The sequence below is a fragment of the Pimephales promelas genome, chromosome 17 (genome assembly GCF_988280905.1).
Source record: "Pimephales promelas chromosome 17, fPimPro1.hap1.1, whole genome shotgun sequence".
NCBI lineage: Eukaryota > Metazoa > Chordata > Actinopteri > Cypriniformes > Leuciscidae > Pimephales > Pimephales promelas.
The window spans coordinates 6,795,206-6,815,699 of record NC_142785.1 but is presented as its reverse complement, the minus strand read 5'-3'; the positions used below and the strand labels follow the sequence as shown (position 1 = coordinate 6,815,699).

Below are 20,494 nucleotides of genomic sequence, written 5' to 3'. Positions count from 1 at the left end.
CTTAAAGTTATTACTGTATATATAAACATATGACTTGCCTCAACCCCGTCCCTAAACCTAACTGTCACTGGGGTTAATGGCATTTGAGTGTTCCCCTACCATCCTAGGAAGAAAAAAAGATCGCTCCCCAGATGTAGATGTACATTTTGCTTCGTTTCGCTCGGACATTGACGGCGTGTACAGACACGCGGAATCACTCGGTCATTAATGACGTAGACATACACGCATACACGCGGATAGCTCAAAATGCGTAGAGATAACACGCTACTTGATTCGAAAGTCGCGTGTATGTTTAGGCAAAAGTCACGATGTCATGTTGCCTGATTGGTCATATTCAGATAGATCGACAAATCGGCTCATTCAACCGCACACACCTCACGAATTCATGCCGACAACTCCCGAACTTTTTAGACATGTTTAAAAACTTATTGTAAGGTCGAGAGGTCGTATCTTCCTAGCATGCGACATGAGCCGCAACATGCGAGCACAACCGATTTCCACGCGATTTCTCCTGAGAGAAAAAAATTATCTGCGAGGTTGTAAAACAGAAAAAAAATACAAAAATAAATAAAATAAAAAATCGCACCATGTGCGCCCGCCTTAAAGGTCCCGTTCTTCATGATCCCATGTTTCAAACTTTAGTTAGTGTGTAATGTTGTTGTTAAAGTATAAATAATATCTGTAAAATTATAAAGCTCAAAGTTCAATGCCAAGCAAGATATTTTACTAAACAGAAAATAGCCTCGACTGAGTGCGAGCTCATGAAGCTCCGCCCCCTGTGCTGGCAGCAGCAGCTTATTTGCATTTAAAGGGCACACACTAAAACAGCGTGTTTTCTGAGCCCCAAAAAATTACTATTTAAACATGCTGTAAAAAATGATCTGTTGGGTAGTTTGAGCTGAAACTTCACATACACATTCTGGGGACATCAGAGACTTATTTTACATCTTGTGAAAAGGGGCATAATACGGGACCTTAAAGGCTACGTTCACACTGCAGGCTGAAACGACCTAATTCCGATTTTATTGCCCCTATGCGACCTGTATCTGATTTTTTCATGACAGTCTGAACGACACAGATCCGATCTTTTCAAATGCGACCCAGGCCACTTGGGTATGTGGTCTAAATCCGATATGTATCCGATCTTTTGAAATGCGACTTCAATCTGAACGGCCAGGTCACATATATCCGACCCGCACGTCATTGCAAGCACCTGTAGCTAGCCCATACACGCTAACTCCAACGCGTTTCCTCACTGTTATGGGCCACTGCAGACGTGTCTCTTCCCCAGTGTTGTGCCTGAACGCGTTCAATGAACGATAGTGCATGAACGCGTTCATATTTTCGAGTATCATATTATTCACGTTCGCCCGAAATAAACATACTGTATTACTGCCTGATGAACATTACTGTGAACACGTTCATTCTGGTGTATGTGAACGTGCGCTCTCTGTCAGTATAACTTTGTACAGTAGCGTGCCAAATATAGAGCCTTCCAAGCGAAAACCTGGCTAAAACACATGTGAACATGCCTTAAAATATAGCGAATAACCACCCAATCTGGCAACACCGCGGCCGCCGGTGACAAAGCAAGGAGCGCCGCGGACACGCACTATCAATTAAACGGGTTTTATGACGAGGTCGGTGAGGATCGGTAAAAATCTTACATTTGTGTGCAAACTGCCCGTCGATAAAATAATTATTGTCTGTGTTTGTATATGGGCTGTGGCAATAATAATAATAAAACAAAAGCTCGCAACATATGAAAAAAAAGAACTATTCTGCAAACAACAAGTGACGCCTTGGACCGTTGATTACTCTTCTGCGCATGCGGGTCACTTCTGGGTCATTTCACGTTCACACAGGAGATCACAAAAGGTCGCATTTAATTGGAAATGTGAACGGCCTTGCAAAAAAATCGAATTTTTTCAAAAAATCGGAATTGAGCATTAAGCCCTGCAGTGTGAACGTAGCCTAAGTTAATAAAAAGGTGAGCTTGAGATCTACCATCTACACTCTATACTCATGTACCATGACCAACAAACAATTATACATTATTAACACAAACCTAATCACAAAGCACAGAGAACCTGAGAGACAGACATTACAGGGCATTCGAGTATCAGTACTGCAGAGGAATATAGGTCTGTAAACAGCTCAGGATATCAGGAAATGTGTATTATATGTATTCATTACAAATGCCACCCACTGTACAAACCTCAAAGCTAACAGACATCTGGAGTGATCAGCATGTTTTTCCCCAAGGCAGATGTCTCCAAAAAAGGATCATCTTCTCACAGCCTTGCTGCCTTTTAGAAAATGTGGTATAAAATCACAAAAATATCATTTGCAGCATGATATTAAATCTAAAACGAGTTTGTGGGCAGTGGCTGTGCTATCCTCTAACAGTGATCTCTGATATTCTGGAGGATTGGCTGATTTTTTTAATTTCATTTCAACATTCTCCATGTTTTGATCAAAGAAACAACTATATAAATAGTAAAAGTGTCGTTTCGAAGGAAGCCCGTGGAGTGGATGTGTCAGTCCTCTGATCAAGCCCCTCTCAGTCGTCCACAGCAGTGCCTGACTTATTTACATTACACACTACTCCATTTCCATTAACACAGCTTTTATAAAATGAGAGATAAAAGTTCAAATCTAATATTAAAGATGTCACATTTTTCATGACTATAGAGATTGAATCTTTCTGTTTTGCCCATTTTTTTTTAAATCGATTTTCAATATCATTGCACCATGATGCATCTCTCTGGCCATACAAAAATCAATATATATTGTTTCTTTTGAACACTAACTTTTGGAACAAAGAAAAATGTGTGTTTTTTCCCCTCATAGCTAACATAAACCACAACCCAGTGGATTTCCAACATAAATAGCACAGCTTGTTTTATAGTTTGTGTGGTGCCAGAACTACTATGTATAACTGGGAGTAAATCAATCTGACACATTTAGAGGAGCATATCATTTGATAGCTGTAACAATAACACTGCCATTTCTCTTTTCTTGAAGCTACATGATAACATCCTTGTGTATGAATTTCACATTTGAATAGCAGATTTAATGCTTAAGGCTAAAATAGCCTATTGAGTTGCTTGTTAATAGTGAAAATCTTTACTGAAGCAAAAAGACTGCAAACTCCAAAAAATGCTCATTAGATATCAACATGAGAATAGAGTATTGAGTAATGTGTGCTGTGCATTTCAACACAGCTGTTAAATAAAACAACATCTGCTCTGATCCAACATTCTCTGAGTACTAAAATCAATAATGCACAAAATATGCTTCTTATAGAGTCCATTCTCATAATAGAATCCCAAAATGCATATGGACAACTTGCATATTTCTTGTCTGTAAAGCTTTTACTATACATCCTGTAAAAGCACTCCAGGGCACTCACAGCATAATTAAAGAGCCACGGGCAAGACAAAAGCATTATTCCAGCATGTGGCCATTAATGTGCCGTTTACTGCAGCATTCTTGCACTGATAGTTTCATGGTCTTGTACAACTTGTTTGTATTTACTACAAAAAAAGAAAAAACAATTGTTCTGCCCTTATTTTTCAAAAAAGTAAAATAACTTAACAGATATTACAAATTAGAAAACCAATATTAACAGTTGTAAATTGAGTAAAAACCAATGATAATTGCATATGTTTTTAGTTTTGTTGAATACAAAAAGTTTCACTTTTGTATGAAAAAATAAAAAAATTAAAAAATAAATAAATTACTGAAGGAACTTTTTTGTCCACATGGCTACTATTGTCATGGAAAAACTACTCCATTTCCATTAACACAGCTTTTATAAAATGAGAGATAAAAGTTCAAATCTAATATTAAAGATGTCACATTTTTCATGACTATAGAGATTGAATCTTAGCAAAACTCACTCAAGTCATGGAGTTACAGATGATTTTGGTGGAGACAACAAAGCTGCGATGTCTGCAAAACATTCAAAACTTATCCAGTCTTACCACTTGAGTACAACGTCGCTCAACCAATGAGCATTCATTGGCTTACATTTAACCCATCCTCCATAAAAGATGACCCATTCACCCAAAAATGAAAATGATGTCATTAATAACTCACCCTCATGTTCGTCTTTGGAACACAGTTTAAGATATTTTAGATTTAGTCCGAGAGCTTTCTGTCCCTCCATTGAAAATGTATGTATGGTAAACTGTCCTTGTCCAGAAAAGAAATAAAGACATCATCAAAGTAGTTCATGTGACATCAGTGGGTTAGAATGTTTTGAAGCATCGAAAATACATTTTGGTCCAAAAAATAACAAAAACTACAACTTTCAGCATTTTATTGTCTTCCGGTTCAGTTGTAGGACAGTATAGCGTACTTACATTTTCAATGGAGGGACAGAAAGCTCTCAGACTAAATCTAAAATATATTAAACTGTATTCTGAAGATAAACGGAGGTCTTACGGGCTTAAAATGACATGAGGGTGAGACATTAATTTTAATTTGTGGGTGAACTACAGTAACACTTTAATCCAGTTTAATTAATTCCTTATCTTTTTGGCTTCTTTTTAATAGTTGTGAGGCAGTTGGTTGGCATCACAGAGGCCGAAAATCATAGTTTCATTCATTTCATTGTGCAGGCTATTCTACAAATATATCTTAAATGTTTAATAAAAAATATACTATACACACTGATTCACAGGACTCATTTTCTTTAGTGAGTATTATTTCTGTTTGAGCATGAAAATGTCTGCAAAGTTACAAAGCAAAAAGTCCCTTCAAAGGGAATTATTCTCTATATCAATAATGTTTCTGAACACCATGAAATGCCTCGGTAGTAGTCTTGAGTTTTCTTTCATTAATGAACATGTCACAATATTACTAACTTAAAGGGATAGTTCACTTCTGGGCTTGAGACGAGAGTTCAAGAGATTTCCACGACGCATGCGCGAGAATTGCGTTCTTATTCTACTACTTCAGTTCAGTTCTCGTGCATGCGTTGTGGAAATCTCTCGAACTCTCGTCTCGGGCCGAGAAGGAAGAAAAGGAATAGTCGAATAAAGTCATTATTTTTGTTTTATTTCCAAACAAAAAGTATTCTTGGCGCTTGATAAACTTATCGTTGAGCCACTGTAGTCACATGGAATATTTAAACATTTTCTTCAATCACTTTATGGGCCGTCAAGTTTCGATCCCTTAGGAGCCTATGTAGAAGTGATCCACCTCTCAAATTTAATCAAAAATATCTTCATTTGTGTTCCGAAGACGAAAGAAGGTCTTACGGGGTTGATGCAGCATGAGGGTGAGTAATTAATGATTAATTTTCATTTTTGGGTGAACTTGGGTGTTATTCCATGCCAAGGGATACACAAAAAGAGGCGGAGGCCTGGATGAGTTGCGTTAGAAGTGTGTTAAAACCCAGGGTTATAGTAAAAGGGCGTGACATTTACAAAACAGGCTTGATGTGGTTGTCCAATCACAAAACACTGGTCCAGCCAACCAATCAGAGCACATTATGCTTTTCGCAAGAGGGGGCTTCATAGTGACCAGAACTAAACAGAGCGTTACTGACAGACTGGAGAGAGAGGTGCTGCAATGTAATGAAATGTGTGAAAAGTGTTTTTTGAATATTCAATCATGAAAACCTATTCTAGTAGACCCCAAAGTCACGCACAAAAAAGTCGCTGTTTGGATTTAAATAGGCAAATACTTAAGGCCTTGTGTCCACCAAAGCATTTTTAGCCAGCTAAAAACGCTAGACGCTCTGCTGAAGACGCCGTGCTTTTGGCGCTTGAGAGCGTTTTGGTTTTTTTGTGTTGAGACGTTTCGTTGCTATGATACAGAATATATGCAGCAGTTTGAATGTTGTGACAGTTGGTCGGTGTGGTTTAGTCCCGCCCCTCCTCCACTGTGATTGGACGGCTGGGTAAAATGTGACAGTGATGAGCGCTGCGTTTTATCCAAAGTTGAACATTTTTCAACTTCCAGCGACCAGTAAAAACGCTCATCGCCTCGTCACGCTCATGGCGTTTAAAAAACGCGGCGCTCCCATTGAAAACAATTGAAAACATACGCCAGGGGCGTGGAAAAAACGCTTTGGTGGACACACGGCCTAAGAGTTTATGATTGGGTCATTATTACAGTGATTATTATGTTTCTAGCATGCTTAATGGTTGGCAGCAGTTCTTCTAAACCTAACTGATGGTGTGTGTGTGTGTGGCTTTTCATTTCTTAAACAACCATGTGGGAAGACACATCATGGCCATACTCCAGGATGACAATGTCACAATTCATCAGGCTCAAATTGTGAAAGAATGGTTGGGGAGTGAGCATGAAGAATCATTTTCACACATGAATTGGCACCTCTGAAACCAGACCTTCAATTCACTAAAAACTCTATGGGATGTGCTGGAGGAGACTTTACAGTGATGGACTCTTACAATACAAGATCTTGACAAGAAAATGATGCATCTCTAGATGGAAATAAATGTTGTGATGGAAATAATCTCTATCACGAGGTGCATCATTTTTTGGTCAAGTCTGACTTGAGTAAATAAACCCGCTAGTTATGCTAGTTTGGAAATCAATATAATTACTGGTGTTGTTATGACAACATAAAGAACAGTTTTAGTGATTTGTTGCAATAAACTGTAAAATTAAGTCAGTTTAAATCTGTAAACTAATTTTTTTTTTAAATATATTAAAACATGTTGGAAAAAATATATATATTTTAGTTACTATTTAGCCTATTTTGGGGGACAGGCTAAACAAAATCCTGTAGGAGACACTGTGGTATCCTAAGAGAAAGAAAAAACTTGAAAAAAACATGAAATGAGGTAGGAAGACCTGCAACTTGTCTTGTTTGAAGTGTAAGGCTCAAGAGCTTTCGTCTCACCTGCCTGTTTGAATCTCTGGATCAAGCGCTCTCTGATTCCCCTCTGCAGGTTGAAGTAGTCATCCTCTTCGTCGGGCGTACGGAGGAAGAGCGGAATGTGCTGGAAGACAAGCACGTGGCGGGAGGGGTTCTGGATGGCTCTCTGCAGCTGGCTCTCCAGCCAGACCTCATGGGCCTCCATTAACTCAGGGCAGCCTGATGAGTCGAAGAAGAACTGAGAGTTCAACACCAAACACAGCACTCCACCCACCCAAAAGCTGAAGTAATCATCGCCCCAGTCACGGCAGAACTGCTCCACGGTGTCTGGAGTGGGTGTGTTGCCAAGGTCGTGGTTGCCACTGACGAACACCAGAGGAATGTCGGGGTCAGTGCCTCTCAGTGCTTCTTTGAGGTCCTTAACCTGTTCTTCTCTGAACGCATTTCCTGAAAAACGAAGAGATTTTTCTTGTTTGAAAAGCCGAATTTAAGAAAGCCAACATTCAACCGATTTTCAGGATATTCTGAGCTGAATTTTAAGCAGAAAAAGTTATATTTCTATATATTTTACAATATAATATTATACAGATGATTTGTGCACAACAGGACCAGAAAGGCTACAAATTACAAAAACTAGTTAAATCCTCAAGAGATATTGAGCACAGCAGGAACAGCCAGTTTTCTGTATAAAATGAGTTACAGCGTCAGACATGAGGCATGTGATAGTACATAAATACTATCGGCAATGTCTCCTTCCATCTTCAAAAGAATACTGAAGCAGGCAATATGCTGAGGATTCAGAACGAAGTTACTATTTCTTGAGGAAAATGGGGAAGCATCCAGCCTAACCACATCTCTCTAAAGTAAAGGCAGACTGTCAAGCATTGAGTTTTGAAGCTCGTTAATAACAGCCTTGGGTTACCTCTAATATGACAAGTAGGGCATCTTGCTAATTGCCTGCTGTGAATTTGAAACCCAATGAGTAGCGGAGCTGAAATTAGAGCTGGCATTAGTGACTGCAGTTTTGTGAATGCTAGACAAAGAAAACTAAACCAACAGACCATTATTTTAGTCTACTGACTGAGCACCTCACTAAAATGTTAAAAAGAGTCAACACGCAGATCTTTTCCATAAGACAGTTCAAAGGGGAAAAAAACGGCAACAATAAAGTAGTCCATACAACTTACAGGTTTCAAATTACATAAAGTTGACTGAATTATTTATTAAAAGTTTATAATAAATAGGGGTGCAACGATACCCACGTCACGATTCGATACATATCACAATACTGAATTCACAATGCGATATTATTGCGATAATCCAAAACATATGGAAAAAGGTTAACAAAAAATGTACTGTTGATTAAAATGCTAAATTTGATATTACATTGTGGGTGTAAATGAATAGGCTTGGACTTGGTGCTGATAACCCAATGCACAGGGCAATGGAGACACCAGGATAAAAATATTCATGATTGTGAAGCTGAAAATACAGAATTATTTTAGACGAATATGTTTTTACTCTGACGCTGACTAGATATATTTAATGTATAGGCCACTTTTTACTGGTAACATAAGATAAGACAATTTGGCATTATCAGGACCCAAAACTATCCCCCCATTGCATTATTATATAGTAGTTTAATGTAGTACTGACACTAAAACTCTGTAGACGTGAATTTTTTCTCACAGTAATTTTTATTTTGGGTGAACTATCCACAATACATATTGTTGCTTTTTTTGTATTGTGATATATCGTTGTTGGTTGGAGTCCTGGTTCCAAACTCCTGAGATTGTCCTTGGGTTCTTTGTGAGAGTCTTCTCTCTCCTCCATGAGGCCGTATCTGGTTGGATCAAGGCCTGCTGGGCCCTCGGGGGCCCCCAATATCACCAGAAACAGTGTTTGCGGCTGGATGAAAAACTAAGAGAGGGAAGTCACATGTGGACTGTCTCTTATAAAGCCTGAGAAAGATCCAACCCCTAAGGTTTGACTGGACCAACAAACATGGTGAAATGTCTGAGTGGGAAATTTGCTCTAGTAAATTTACGATTCATTGTCCCAAGTAGTGTTGGGCGATATGCTCCATTTTCATATCGTCCTATCGTCAGCCTGTGAGATCGGCGATACACGATATTATCGTGAGGGGGCGGGGCTAACTTATTTGATTATTAACTTGATTATTTAGCCTACTCATTAATTTGCTTGTTTTATTAGCCTACTTCGTTTTATATACGAGAATCTTTTTTCTATTTTGCTAGCAAAGGTGGAGTGTTTATTAATAGGATCAGGTTATTTCCTGGTATAGTGAAGTAAAAAAAAGAGATCCTAATCCTTTTGTTTGTCAACGGGAAATTTACGGACACATTAGCCTATTCTCATGCCATTACATGCAGCATTTTGGTCTATTTCTGTACGAGATGAAAACACGTTTTAATAATTTCTTGGGTCAGAAAGAGTCGGAGTTTGCGATATGTGCCCCCCTGTGCGTTCTCTGCGCACTTCACATGCGCACTTCAGTAAGCATGAAGTACGCGGGTTAATGTGTTTTAAATGCCGATAGAAAACAGAGCAAGGGCCAAACGTCTAGCTGAGTCGATCGGTTTATACTTATACTTATGACTTGACTCTGATAAAGGAAACGTTTACATGACCACATGCATTGTCAAGTTTATTCAACATAATCAGGTTAAGAACGTCGTCGCATGTAAACGCGCTCAATCTCTGAAAGTGAAAGTAAAAACGGACTGCTTTCGGCATCTGCATTAACGCCGCGTTCCCTCAGAGACGACGATGATAACGGTAACTATAATACTATTTTAGTGATATTATTATTAATACTATTTAGTAATTGTATTGTTTTTAGTGTTAGTGTCATTAAACGTTTTGTTAATGTGTTACAGAAACAAATAGGCTACTGACGAACAACGATGCCGTTTTCATCTTGGATCTGTAGGAAATTGAATTTTGCGTCTGTTAAAACGAGCACACTTGATAATTTGTTAATGGATCACCTTGCGATTGAATTTTGATGTGGGATGTTTTTTAGTCTGTTTTAAAAACATTCTCTTAGAGGAGTCCTCATTAGTGCGTGTGTTGTTGCAATTGTTATGAGGTGATGTCGTTGTAAATTTAGGCAAGGCAAATTAATTGTAGTTCCTAATATTCATTTAATAACAATACTAGCTTTATAATAATAATAATAGGCCTAATAATAATAATTTAATACATTATGGTAAAACGAGCCAATTATCGTATTGATATCGTCAAAGGCATCTGCCATCGGCGATATGTCAGACTATCGTCGATACACGATACTATCGTCTATCGGCACAACCCTAGTCCCAAGCGTGGTTATACCTTCATTAACCCACTGGGGACCAAAAACGCGTCCCCGTGTTTTTTAATTATTTTGTTTATTTTACTCACATTTGATTTCCTTAGAGCAAATTTAGAACATTTCGTTTCTCCACATAGAGGAATTACAATAAAATAGATTGAAAATCAAAACCTTTGAATCTCCTCTCATTCTTTGTTCAGGCTGCCTCACTTGATGGGCCATTAGCCATTGGGGGAGTGTCATTCACACCCCTGGTCTGAATCTCATTAATATTGATAGGCCATTCCCACTCCCACACATAAACCTCTTCTGACAAAAAAGAAGACACACACATATTTAGATACACATATTTAGTATAGTTTTGTGGTCTTATTTCAGCAACTTTCATTTAAAAAAAAATTATAACCACGCATAAACAATATTCTCTTAAAAATACAAACATGTACATACATGTTGACCATATATTATGGTAGCCCCGTCTGTGCTATATAGAGTGAATTTACACCTTTGCCATTAACATGTTTATAAATAACTGAAAAAAGCACGGATGTCGGTGCATGTCAAAACATCCCAAGGACCCAAAATAGCCCTTGGTCCCCAGGGGGTTAATGCTCAGATAGATATAACACATCGACACTGCATTCTAGAAGGTGATGTCCATCAAAGTGTGAGTCATTAAATCAGGGTTAATTAGGTAAGAGGCATGATACAGGCGGGCGTTTACATTGATCGTTAGTTGGTTGTATACCAAGGTACATACTATAAAATAGTACACAAGTAGATCACAGTAAATCATTTGCACAATGCTACGGCATGTTCATTTATAGATCAGTCACATATATCTATGATTAATGCAGCACAGTCTGTATTAAAGATTGTTCCTGTCTTCCCATTGTCTCTCTCAGGCCCCGTCCACACTACTGTGTTTGTTTAAAAACGGAGAATTAAAACGAATACGATCTCCGTCCACACCAGCGTTGTATCTGCGTATTAGAATTGATCTCGTATTAGAATTGATTAAAACGACTGAAAACGCGGATCACGTGACCATTCACCAACACTGGGCATGCGCGTGCCAGTGTATACAGTGGCTGACGAATCAGGGAAGGACACGTCATTGCATAGAGCCGAGCGTCATCCTCTGCATCATCGTTTCTAAACTCCTCTGTTTTGTTCCGTCTTCACTAAAACGCCCTCCAGAGATTCAAAACGCAAAACGGAGCGGCAGCGTTTCTAAACTTCTCCGTTTTAGGTCTTCGTTTTTTCAGTTTTCAGACACGCCAATTCGTATTTGCATTTTTGGCGTGCTATCAACATGCATAATCGCTTTTCAGCATGTTTATGAACGCCGTTGACTTAATGTAACATTACTTTATAAATATATGACTACCCCAACCCCATCCAAAACGATGACGTAAGTTTAGTCATGTGATCCATATAGTACCAATAGATATTCATGTTTATCGGTATTGTGCCTGTTATGTTATTCATTTTTACACTGTTGCTAAAATATGTTACTTTCTAAGTTACTTGATATGTGCTATTCTTCATAGCACAGTACTGCAAAGATGACAGTTAATGTACTTACATTTGCTGTCCTGCGGCAAAACAGACCTGCTGTCCTTGCGTTTTAGACCAAACATATGGCGACAGAATGCGACCTGGACGCATCAGTGATGGTGAGATATTTTGCTAAATAAAATTATCCTGTTATTGTGCGATAACATTATTATTTATTTTCCCAGTTTCACGGATGCTCAGTAAAGTGAATTTAGAAGTTTTTCATCCACACTGAAACGTCGGAAAATGCCTGAAAACGCTAGTGTGGACGGAGAGCGTTTTTAAAACGAAAACCCCGTTTTCAAATGTATCCGGATTAATGTGGACGTAGCCTGAGTCTTCCCCTACCATCCTAGCAAAAAAAATATCGCTCCCAAGATGAAGATCTACATTTTGCTTCGTTTCGCTCGGACATTTAACGGCGTAGACATACACGCATACACGCGGATAGCTCAAGTGGCGTATATGTTGACGCAAAAGTCATGATGTCATGTTGCCGTTTTAGTCTGGACGGGAGGTGCAAACGTAGTAAAAGGTCTCCGTTTTTAAACGAAAGCGCAGTAGTGTGGACGGGGCCTCATTGTCTGGTCTTAAAACCTCCTTATCAGCCCTGTAACATGACACTGTTTCAGCCCTGTTGTTCAGTTCCTTTGGGATGTTAGTTTTGGAGTTTCATAAACCTTTGTATGTGATGATTAATTAGTGTGTGTCTGATGGGTCCATACAGAGATAAAGCAACTTCTTTTTTTCTGTGCTCTCGGTGCGAATAGGTCAATTACTAGTCTCACCATGTGATCAATATCTGAATCTGAGCTTCAATTCGACTTTCTTTTAGAATTATGTAACATTCAAACTCAACAGGTCCCCCTTCTCCCAGCAGTGCCAAATCCCACAGAAACCTATTAAAATCTTTCCCAGAAGAGATCTCTATCAGCTAAACATACAGAGAAGAGAGGGCTCTTTCAGAGCTGATTTCCCTCTGGTCAGCCCATTGATGTGCAGCTGCTCCTCAGAGAACTTCACTTTTATCCGCTTTCAACAGCAATTAAAAGCCTAACTTATGTGGAAGGAGAAACAGAAGGAAGAGAAATCCTCTGCCTCACCTTCTGCAATGTCCCCTACCACAGCACTCACAAGGCTACAGGTGCAAGGCAAATGTTTTTATAGTCCCCATAAGGAAAGCATCAGGTTCAGTGCTCTCAAAATCTAATCACCTCCCTCGATGATCTCTCCTGCAGCTAGCCAGGAGAACTCCTTGAACCGGAAAGCTCACAAGGGTTCTCTGTCGATATCACGGGCAGCTCTTCAATTATCGTGCGGAACATTGCTTGTCCAACATGCTGCCGCTCACTGTTCATTACGGACGGCAGAACACAGGAGGTAGAGTGCCGAAATAGAAACAGATTTGGTCACCAATGAGGCTTGAAGAGATCACAGCACGTGTCTAATGAAGGTAATGTTGACTGACAGGGGCTGTTCAAAACCCGAGATTGCCAATGCAATGACACAAAGGTGATGCAAAGGAATAGTTCACCAAAAACCGTGGATGGTGACCAGCTGTCAAACTGTCAAGCTCTAAAAAATGACAAGTCCATTTTAAAAATGAAATGATTATTATTTGAAAATTATCATTAAATTATTCTGATGGTTATAAGACATGTAAATAAATTCCCTTGGCATCACTGATGTTAATTATGGCATGACACATCTCGACATGACCTACATGAATATTCACTAGCATTCAAATGTTTGGGATCAGTAAGTTTTTACTTTTATTCAGCAATGATGCATTAAATTGATCAACAGTGACAGATTTCTAACAATTTCAAACAAAAACTGTTAATTTTCTATTTATCATAGAATACAAACAAAAATCCAAAGAAAATATTTAGTCGTACATCCATAATAATAAGATTATCATCAATATTGTTGAGCATTGTTTGAGCATTAAATCAGCATATAAGAATGATCATATGAAGGATAATGTATTACAATGGAAACAGTTTTTTTATTGTAATTTATTTCACAATATTACTGTTTTTATGTTTTTTTTCTGTTTTTAATCATGTAAATGCAGTCTTGGTGAGCTAAAGAAAATTACTTTTTTTAAAAAAAATCCACATTTTGTGTTACTGCATATTGGCAGAAGTATATATTTGTATTAGAATTTTCCTATTTCACCTCCATTTCCTTTAATACATCTATTTTACACTATGTACTATAAAAACTGTAAAATCATGCAGTCTTTGTTAATAGGCTTTCATTCTGTTAGCAAGGATTCAAAATGTAAATTGTTACTATGTTTTACTAGATGGTGCCGTTTTATCAGGTTTAGCCTATAAAGCAAAGTCTAGCTTTATTACTACAAACCCAATTCCATAAAAGTTGGGACACTGTACAAATTGTGAATAAAAACAGAATGCAATGATGTGGAAGTTTCAAATTTCAATATTATATTTAGAATACAACATAGATGACATATCAAATGTTTAAACTGAGAAAATGCATAATTTTAAGGGAAAAATAAGTTGATTTTAAATTTCATGGCATCAACACATCTCAAAAAAGTTGGGACAAGGCCATTTTTACCACGGTGTGGCATCCCCTCTTCTTTTAATAACAGTCTGCAAACGTCTGGGGACTGAGGAGACAAGTTGCTCAAGTTTAGGAATAGGAATGTTGTCCCATTCTTGTCTAATAAAGGCTTCTAGCTGCTCAACTGTCTTAGGTCTTCTTTGTTGCATCTTCCTCTTTATGATGCGCCAAATGTTTTCTATGGGTGAAAGATCTGGACTGCAGGCTGGCCATTTCAGTACCCGGATCCTTCTTCTACGCAGCCTTGATGTTGTAATTGATGCAGTATGTGGTTTGGCATTGTCTTGTTGGAAAATACAAGGTCTTCCCTGAAAGAGACGATGTCTGGATGGGAGCATATGTTGTTCTAGAACTTGGATATACCTTTCAGCATTGATGGTGCCTTTCCAGATGTGTAAGCTGCCCATGCCACACGCACTCATGCAACCCCATACCATCAGAGATGCAGGCTTCTGAACTGAGCGCTGATAACAACTTGGGTTGTCCTTGTCCTCTTTAGGCCGGATGACATGGCGTCCCAGTTTTCCAAAAAGAACTTCAAATTTTGATTCGTCTGACCACAGAACAGTTTTCCAATTTGCTAGAGTCCACTTTAAATGAGCCTTGGCCCAGAGAAAACGCCTGCGCTTCTGGTTCCCGTTTAGATATGGCTTCTTTTTTGACCTAAAGAGCTTTAGCCGGCAACGGTGAATGGCACGGTGGATTGTGTTCACTGACAATGTTTTCTGGAAGTATTCTTGAGCCCATGTTGCGATTTCCATTACAGTAGCATTCCTGTGTGTGATGCAGTGCCGTCTAAGGGCCCGAAGATCATGGGCATTCAGTATGGTTTTCCGGCCTTGACCCTTACGCACAGAGATTGTTCCAGATTCTCTGAATCTTTGGATGATATTATGCACTGTTGATGATGATAACTTCAAACTCTTTGCAATTTTTCTCTGAGAAACTCCTTTCTGATATTGCTCCACTATTTTTTGCCTCAGCATTGGGGGAATTGGTGATCCTCTGCCCATCTTGACTTCTGAGAGACACTGCCACTCTGAGAGGCTCTTTTTATACCCAATCATGTTGCCAATTGACCTAATAAGTTGGAAATTGGTCCTCCAGCTGTTCCTTATATGTACATTTAACTTTTCTGGCCTCTTATTGCTACCTGTCCCAACTTTTTTGGAATTTGTAGCTCTCATGAAATCCAAAAGGAGGCAATATTTGGCATGGCAATTCAAAATGTCTCACTTTCAACATTTGATATGTCATCTATGTTGTATTCTAAATATAATATTGAAATTTGAAACTTCCACATCATTGCATTCTGTTTTTATTCACAATTTGTACAGTGTCCCAACTTTTATGGAATTGGGTTTGTATTTTCTGCTTCTACATTTTATAGAGCGAACTGGATAAATTATGCAGCGATAATTGTGTATGTGTTGGTATGGATGTCAGAGTGTAGGTTGTATGTGTGTAATAAACATATTGTGTGTGTGTGTGTGTATTTGAAAGAAAAAAAAAACTATCCTCCACTGCAAATCACAAATTCAACCACTGTGTGTATAAATGCCCCCAAATCTTACAAAAAAAATGGTAAATGCTAAATGGACAGCATTTATATAGCGCTTTCATAGACCTAATGGCCACCAAAGCGCTTTACATATTGGCTCACATTCACCCATTCACACACACATTCATACACCGACGGCGGTGTGAAAAAATAAAAAAATAAAAATAAAAAAGCTTGTTTTTGAGATACTCAACCTCAAATTTGGAACACAACTTGTTTAGATTTATGGCTTTGATTTTCCAGCAGTTTTAGAGTTCAACATGTTTAGTAAAATATATATTTTATATAAAATAATGTTCATAAATCATTTTCATAAACTTAAACATCTATAACTGTTTTTTTTTTTTACTTCAAAAATAAAATGCTATTTGTCTTCTTTAAACTGAGACCAAACGGAAGTCCCAAGCTCAAAATTATGACGACACTGAGGACAAAGAACAAAAATGTCACTTTAAATTGATGCACAAGAACGATCCTAAAGATTTGAACCTGTGTTAAATGTGTGTGTGTGTGTGTGAATAACGGTTTGATTTAACAATTTGTAGCTTAAACAAACCAAAATCAAGGTTTTAGAAAATATATATTATAAATTGGCATACCTTCTTTTTTATCTTTGGTCATTTTCAGTCCCTGGTCACCATTCACTTTCACTGTGTGAGAAAAACCTTTTGCGTTTCACAGAATAAAGTTGGTCAATAGAGGTTGGAATGACATATATGTGAGGAAAAATTTCACAAATATCACATTGAAATATTTCACTACTGAAAAATATAGTAGAATGCGCATAGGAGCTGCAATCCCACAATCAAAAACAAACAGCAAGCCTCCAGCACTCAAACACGTACAAAACAAGGATGAATGCTTCAGGTTCATGCGAGTCGAAAGAAGAAGAAAAAAGCGATAAGGAAGATACAGCAACGCCTCAATTCCCAGGATAAGATAAGGATGGCCCCCAAGATACAGGTGTTCTTTTACAGGTGCCCGACAGCCTCCTGTCAGATAGCATTGCTCTCTACTATGCGAGTTGCACCACACAGGACCTGCGCAAGGTGTTATGGTCTGACTCTGAATGCATCACTGAGAGTTCACTGCCCAACCTGCAGGATAAACACACCACGCAGAGCGAGACTGAGGCCAACAAAATCATTACGGATCCCTGCCATCCAAACAGCAGCCTCTTCTCATTGCTGCAGTCAGAAAAAGCCCAGCAAAGCCTTGGGGTCAATACTGAGAGGTTCCGGAGGAGCTCCCGCACCCAAGCTATCCAGACACTTAATGAGGACTCTGCCAGGGGCCTGCAACGCTAACAACACAGCAGAGATCTATATCTTGCACATATACACTTTATCACACAAACACACACATTTTATGATTGTGCAGATGCGCAATCATAAATTTTATCTCATTTATCTCTCATTTTTTTTACCCCACTATTTGCTTTTTTGTTTGTTTTTAATGTGGCACTGAGTTTATTCAGCAACCAGCCATGCGCATAACTTAAAAAAAGACACAAATTCTAGGTTATGCGATGTTTACAAGAGGTTCCAAAACAGCACCTACTGTTAACACCATGGTAGGAAAGAACATCTCATCCAGCAGTGCAGCAGCTGGGTGAGTAAAAATGAAACTTCAGTAAAGGGATATTAGGCTATAGGGTAAAGTGGTCATTTAAATAAAAACTAATTTGGGGCTTGTTTCCACCTGAAACAAAAAAAAAAAATACATAATTGTTACTTTGTTTCTCATAATTGTGAATTTATATCTTAACACTCTAAATAATGTTGGGTAATTTGAACCCACATTTGGGTAAAATATGGACAAACCCAAATATTGGGTTAACCCAACTTCAACTTTCACTTTCAACTGTAAACATTTTTTTATTGCATTTTTACCCCAACATTTGGGTTTGTCCATATTTGACCCACATTTGGGTTGAAACAACCCAGCATTTTTTTTAGCTTAATGATTTTTAGGCAGAAACTGGCTTTACTGTAAAAAAATATTTTCATGATTTGTAAATCACAACATTTTTTCTTTTGTCGAAACAACTTACATAACTGATGTAGTTCAGATAACATAATATTTTGAGTTTCTGATGATTAAATCAATCTCCTTCATTGTATTAACTCAATTTTTTCATTTCAATGAACTTAAAATTTTAAGGCAACCAGGTTAATTATTTTTTTAAGTTAAACCAACAATATTTTTTTTACAGTGATGGTATTAAATTTGAAAATATGAAATGTTTGTAGTACATGTATCTGACTTGATGTTTAACAATAAATGAGTAATAGTGTAGTTTGGGAGAAGTTATAGGCCTAGATATATTTCCACCACAAGGCTTATGAAATTCGCAAGCACAGCCACAATATATTAATTGCCAGCTGTTTGATCCATAACTGTCTCTAAACGAAGCGGTGTAAGACAGCTGACATTATACAAGTTTATTTCATTTATTGGCAAGAGCTAATATTGTCAGAGAAAGAGTTTCTGGTGGTCGATAAAGAAGGAAATGGAATATAAACATTGTTGATGTTTCATTACAATGGCAGTCCATCATGGTGGATAAAATTAACCGTCAATGGAGGTTTTACAATCACACTAAGCCATATCGCAATAGCGATTTTATTTTTAATAGATCATGCAGCCCTAGTACAAAGGAAAGTGGACTCTTTTACTGAACATCAATAGTGAGGAAAAGATCAATACGACTTTGAGGGGGATTTCTCTTTCACCAACTTCTGCTACTAAAGCCTACTTAAAGTAGCCTGGCTGCGCCCTCCTACGCACTTCCGGTCAATTTCATTTTACTTCAGTAACTAGGTCTGGGATCGCTCCATATCCTTAGGTTTCCAGAAATCAATTTTTTGTTGGACCAATCAGCGAATAGAGGGAGTGGCTGAGAAAGATGACGTTGATGTAAGCAAAACCTGCGGCGCTCGTTGACTGAAATTCTATTGTAAATGTAAACATAATCCTCTGATCATTCGGACTTGTTGTTTCCAGCCATTTCGGCGCGTGACATACGTCACTCACGACACCCCGTTAGCGATTGGCTATGGCAGATCGTGAGTGACTTTGGGCAGATCCAATAGATTTGAACTTTAATAGTGAACCCGCCTACAAGGAAGAAAACGTTTCTCAGTGGAGCGGTTCCAGACTCCATGTGGAAATGAAATGAACTAGAGTCTGGTTGAACCAGGCTATACTTAAAGTCCCTGTAAAGGCAATTCTACAAAAAAAAATTCTAAACACATTATAAATGTTACAAATGTATTGCTAAAACATATTACAAAGATTGTGAACTGTGAAGAACTGAAATGCGGAGTTAGACCGTTAAACAGTTTTTCATCATTGCTATTTTACGGATTTTTGGGTGGGGCTAAAACAGGGCTCGATGACTAGGGCTGGGTAATATATATCGATTTCTCGATATTAATCGATTCTCATTTTTACGAACCGATATCGATTCTTAAATCTCAAAAATTGATTAGTCATCCTGTTTCATTTGAATGAATGGAACATTGTATCGCGGCTGCGCGCATCCAAAAAATTGCAATAATCTTTGTCGTTTTTTACTATTGATATGAAACAAAGTCTCGATTTTCAAATTATGTCTATTTTCTTTAGAAATTCAAAAACATAAATAGCGTTTTGGCGCTGTGGCGTGAGATCGCTCTGGCGCAGCTCAAGAGAAGCAGCAGCGCTGATCTCTCTTCCGGCTTAATAATACCAGTCACAGCGTGAAATAAACATGAATGAACATCTGAAAGTGTGTTAAAAGTTAGAGTACAACTTATCAAAATCCGTATCATGTCACATTGATTCGCTCAATCAGCATTTCAACCGTGGAAAGATGTCAGTTAAACAGCTTATCAATGTCATTTATCGTCATATTTACCTCAGAAAACCCACATAAACTCGTTAGTCATCTTGAAAAAATAACTTTAGAGAGTTATTTATATATATATATTTTGCTAAATATATACACCATATTACATATGCATTATAATCTTAATGTTCTTCAATATTTAATGCATATTTGAATAAATCTGGCAAGCTTTTTATGACAGCCACCATATACATGTTTATATTTTATATAATCTTCTTATTATAAATTTTTTTAAAAAAGTGTAATTTAAGTGTTTGTATAGCTACAAAACAGTAACAGTTCATTATTACCTTCATATTAGGCTAATGAAGCCTAGTAGGCTACAACTAGACTCCCATAGTTTACAGCATTAGTTAAGAGATTTGATTTTCTTGAGAAAATTTGCCATTTATTATAACTGATATCCAAAATAATCAATATTGAATCGAAATCAAATCGAATTGCAAGCTTGTGAATCGAAATCGAATCGAATTGTGAAATTTGTGTCAATACCCAGCCCTATCGATGATGCTCTGGAGCCCCTGAACTCGTGGACACACCCCTAATTGATGACGCACTAAAGCCACTGAGGCTGATCTCTCCCCTAACAATAGAGCACATTCGCATCTGTCGCTCAATCGCGAGTTACTGTCAGCACTATTAGTTACTACAGTCTACAGTTTGCTAGCTAGCTATGCCTTCGACACACGG

The 20,494-nt window shown here is 38.0% G+C and overlaps 1 protein-coding gene across 1 annotated transcript in view; it reads right to left on the bottom strand.

Moving 5' to 3' along the window:
- cpped1 (calcineurin like phosphoesterase domain containing 1) overlaps window positions 1-20,494 on the bottom strand; it is a 47,254-nt gene that overhangs the window by 17,204 nt on the left and 9,556 nt on the right. Inside the window, exon 3 of the mRNA XM_039685462.2 lies at window positions 6,884-7,306. Within this exon, the coding sequence (XP_039541396.1) occupies window positions 6,884-7,306 (423 nt within the window). The remainder of the gene's footprint in view (window positions 1-6,883; window positions 7,307-20,494) is intronic.